General features: G+C 46.9%; 1 protein-coding gene across 4 annotated transcripts in view; it reads left to right on the forward strand.

Annotated features, from left to right (window-relative positions):
• Positions 1-4,455, forward strand: part of pde4a (phosphodiesterase 4A, cAMP-specific) — a 62,476-nt gene that overhangs the window by 52,435 nt on the left and 5,586 nt on the right. For 3 of the 4 annotated variants that reach the window (XM_008329218.3, XM_008329220.2, XM_008329221.3), the window contains exons 7-8: positions 3,927-4,020; positions 4,127-4,290. In XM_008329218.3, the coding sequence (XP_008327440.2) occupies positions 3,927-4,020; positions 4,127-4,290 (258 nt within the window). Of the gene's footprint in view, positions 1-50; positions 476-3,926; positions 4,021-4,126; positions 4,291-4,455 lie in introns of those variants that run through there. The other variant, XM_008329222.3, reaches the window with a different exon arrangement.

The following is a 4,455-nucleotide window of genomic DNA, read 5'->3' on the forward strand; positions in this document are numbered from 1 at the left end:
TCTACCCCCGCACCCCCTTGCCCTTATCCCTGCCCCTTCCCCCCCCCCCTTTTCCCCTCTGGGGGCAGCCGTCACTCTGGAGTGTCCCGGTTTGACGAGCTGTGGTCTCTCCCCACATACCCGGACGACGCCCTCATGCCACTGGGGCGCCCAAAGTTCCCCCGTCCCTCTCCACTATCGCACCACCTGCTTGTGTCAGCGTCCTAAACCCCCCGTCACTCTCAACATGGGCGTCGTTGAGGCGATCGAGCCCATGCCTTCCGCCTGCCCCTCACCTGTGCCAGGAGGTTACAGGCTGCCCCGCTCCTCCAGCTACAGCCCCCTGCAGGGGAGGCCAGGGGCAGAGCTGGACCTCGGTGCAGCCGCTGGCGGGGTCCTGGAAGGCGCTGGGACGGCGGCAGAGCGCAGGACACCCTTAGTTGACCTGTTCTGTGAGACCTGCTCCAGGCCCTGGCTCATCGGTTGGTGGGACCAGGTAAGGCTTGGAGAGCTAGCAAAGGGCGAACTAGGCCTGGGCAGAGGACTTACACTTATTTGAATGATAGGGTCCGGATGGATCCTACTGGTTCAACTGCTACTTGTATGAACAATCTACCATGTAGTAACAGTGTACATCGTACCAGAGAGTGAAATAACGCGATGATATACGATGAAGTAGATCGTATTTATGTCCATAATTTCTAAGGCACAGAATCTGATTTGGTGACGCTTTGGCCCAGAGGCAATGTCTCTGTCATTGGTGTGGAACCCCAGGGTTCACCTCCTGGGCAGGTTTGAATCCCAGTTAGGGCGATTGGTACCTTCCAGTGGACTCACCACCCGCAGGAAGGTTTAGGGGGGTTGGTACGGTGCAGTGGGATTTGGGTGGCGACCGCTGACCCGGTAACGGATAAACGGATGAAAATGGATGGATGGATGGATGGATGGATGGAGAATCTGATTTTGGTGCTTCTGTACAGCAACACCATTACGAGTAAGAAGACAGTGCCAATCTTGTTCTTCATGTCTGGAGTCCTCCACTCACCTTTGGGTTAAAATGCTGAGCCGTCTTAAAGAAAGCTGGGACTTTGTTGTTACTTTTCCTCTGTGTTTACTGCAGATGCGTCTGCACTGCACTTTCACATCATGTCTGTTTTTAAACTACTCACCTGCATTCCCATTCAGCCCAAGGCTTAGGTCGATACACCTGTAAGAAAGCCATTAGTGTGTGTGTGTTAGTGAGCTAAAGATGACGAGCGTGATCAAAGTTTTGGAACTTTTCTTCAGGACGTGAGGATGGCCCGGCAGGGCATGTGGTGAAGGTTAGCTTCTACAGGTCTGTGGCACCAACTCAAAGGAGGGTTGGCAAAATAATACTTTGTCTGTGGACGCTGAGAAACGGCGGCTTATTTTACCTCCTTGTCTATCCCTTGAGTCGTCGTCAACAAGACGTGAAAGAGATCAGTAGAAAGTCACATTTGTTGTGCCTGATACTGGCAGAAAGTTAGCATTCATCTTCCCCCGGGGAATGTGTGTGTGTGTGTGTGTGTGTGTGTGTGTGCTCATGCCCTTGCAGAGTCTGTGTGTTTGCTTAATTTGTCAGTGTGAGAAAAAGTGTGTTGTTTGTCCTGGCATCAGACCTCTGCCGTGGAAGTAGCGGTTGGCAGCTATGACTCAGCGTTCCAGCATCAGGGAAGGGACGAACAACAACAGTGTGCTAGAAAGAAAGGAAGGAAGGAAAGGAAGGAAGGAAGGAAGGAAGGAAGGAAGGAAGGAAAGGATGGAAAGAGGGAAGAAATGATGGAAGGAAGGAAGAAAGGAAGAAAGGATGGAAGGAAGGAAGGAAGGAAGAAAGGAAAGGATGGAAGGAAGGAAGAAAGGATGGAAGGAAGAAAGGATGGAAGGAAGAAAGGGGGGAAGGAAGGAAGGAAGGAAGGATCGAAGGAAGGAAGGAAGGAAGAAAGGATGAAAGAAATGAAGGAAGGAAGGAAGAAAGGAAGGATGGAAGAAAGGAAGGAAGGAAGGAAAAAAGGATGGATAGAAGGAAGGAACAAAGGAAAAAAGGAAGGAAGGAAAGAAGAAAGGAAGAAAGGACGGAAGGAGGGAAGACAGAAAGGAAAGACAGAAGAAAGGAAGAAGGAAGGAAGAAAGGAAAAAGAAAGAAAGGATGCAAGGAAGGAAGGAAGAAAGGATGAAAGAAATGAAGGAAGGAAGGAAGAAAGGAAGGATGAAAGAAAGAAAAAAGGGAGAAAAAGAAAGAAAGAAAGAAAGAGGAAGTGCTCTGGGCTCACTCTACTTGATTGGCTTTCCTGCTTTTGTTGCATTGTCAAACAAGCAGTTTTTTTTTTAAGTAAACAGTTTTGAATAAAATTCTATATGTGTGTGAAACGACATGACAGTAAAGCCTGCGGTAAAGACGTGTTTAGGGACAGTAGTGGGAACGATTAAACACGAGGAGGCTAGGAGGAGTGAATGGTAAACAACGTTTAGAGAGACCTACAAAGGAAGAAAGCCGTGGAGGAGATGGTTGACCTTGGCAAAGGTCAGAGACAACAGACTACTCCCTCAAATCGTCACCCAGGCAGCCGCGGCGCTCGCTCTCTCTCGCATCAAACCGAAGGACTGGCTGAGAGGAGGCAGTTGCCACGGCAACAGCTGTGGTTGCCATAGAGAACGTTATGTGTGAAAGATCAGTCAGAAGGACACAGACACAGAGGGGTCCTTGTCTGAATCGTCTCGTACTTTCATAAACTGGTACGGCTCTCTGTGACCCGTTAGACCCCGGAATAAATGCAAGAATCTCAGACGGAGGTTTATGAAAATAGTTTTGGCCAGCGATATCTTCTTCACTTAAATCGCATAATTGTCGGCACAACATGTACCGACCAGAGAGGGGGGAAAAAAAAAGATGGCTACCTGACATGAGAGCAGTTTAGACATCATATTGCTGCTGCAGTCTGTTAACGCATGACAATCGCACAGCTGTGAATGGAGATGATCGTTTATTTTTCCTGGTGTATAAACATGATTTGTAATGTAGGTCAAAGTACAGTTGTCCCCATCACCCCCTGTCTGACTATCTCAGTGTCTCACGATCAGGTTCAGATTTGCTGAAGATGCACCGAGGTCAATGTTTTAAAACAATTTTGAATTCCGATATTTTGTTATTTTCTTTGCGATGTGTCCATTACATCATAGCTGTTGATTCATTTTCTCCTTCGATTGCTTTATATAAACCATACGTGTCAAACTCAAGGCCCGGGGGCCAAATGCGGCCCGCCAGGCCATTTTGTGTAAATCCATGACGCAGAGTTTCTTAACCTGAGAAATTAAAAGTTTTTATTTTATCATATAGAAATGAACAATATTAACATGTATTAGTCTGTTATAGATTATATTTATAGTCATATCTATACCATCGGTCTCCAATCTTTTTTGGTTCCAAGGATTGGTCAGCCACAGTTGATGTTTTTATAATGAGTAAGTGACTTTTTTTTTGCAGCTTAATAAAAAAACAAAACAAATCTGTTTAGTGTCTCGTGAGGCGAATATGAGAAGATACCGACCGTGCTATAGGACATGTGGCAGATCCCAAAACAGTGTCAACTTCCTTCTCTGTCCCCATCTTCAATCTGGTGGCCGTCCAAGAGACATTTGTCCTTCCTTATAAAGTTCCGTCTACAGTTTGTTTGTTTCGTACTGCAGTCCTTTCCGGTACTGACTCAATGATCTCGCTTTATTCCGCCTGAATGTTTAATTTTAGCTATGGTATCAATTCAGCGGTATGAAATATCTAGCTCTACTGCTACGGCCGGCGTTTCACTTGGTCGACTTCATGCCTAAAACAATGCAGAGATCAATGCTTCGATCTCTGTTCATGTCAGTTTGGTGCTTTTTTTTTTGTTGTGTTTACGCCGCTCATGCCGTTTGGTTCTGTCTCTCCGCAGTTCAAAAGAATGTTGAACAGGGAGCTGTCACATTTGTCGGAGATGAGTCGCTCAGGGAACCAGGTGTCAGAATACATCTCTACTACCTTTCTAGGTAAATCAAATCTGCCTCTCTGAGTGTTTGTGGCTGACCTCTGCGGGCGTAAGTCTACCGTAAGGCATCACCCCAGCTGACCTCTGTTCTGTCTTCCTTTATCCAGATAAGCAGAACGAGGTGGAGATTCCATCGCCGACGCTGAGGGACAGAGAGAAACCTATGTGTCACATCAGCGGCGTCAAGAAACTCACGCACAGCTCAAGCCTTTCCAACTCCGCCATGCCTCGCTTCGGTGTAAAGACGGAACATGAGGATGCTTTAGCCAGGGTAAATAGATGATGAGAATGCGAGAAGTTATTCATCGACAAAGAGGTGAAGCCGTCCAAAAACAAAACAATGTATATGTATAAGCAAAGGAGAAGATCTTCATGATTTGGATGGATGGATGGATGGATGGATGGATGGATGGATGGATGAATGGATAGATGGATG

This window comes from Cynoglossus semilaevis, chromosome 17 (genome assembly GCF_000523025.1).
Source record: "Cynoglossus semilaevis isolate Cse_v1.0 chromosome 17, Cse_v1.0, whole genome shotgun sequence".
Taxonomy (NCBI): domain Eukaryota; kingdom Metazoa; phylum Chordata; class Actinopteri; order Pleuronectiformes; family Cynoglossidae; genus Cynoglossus; species Cynoglossus semilaevis.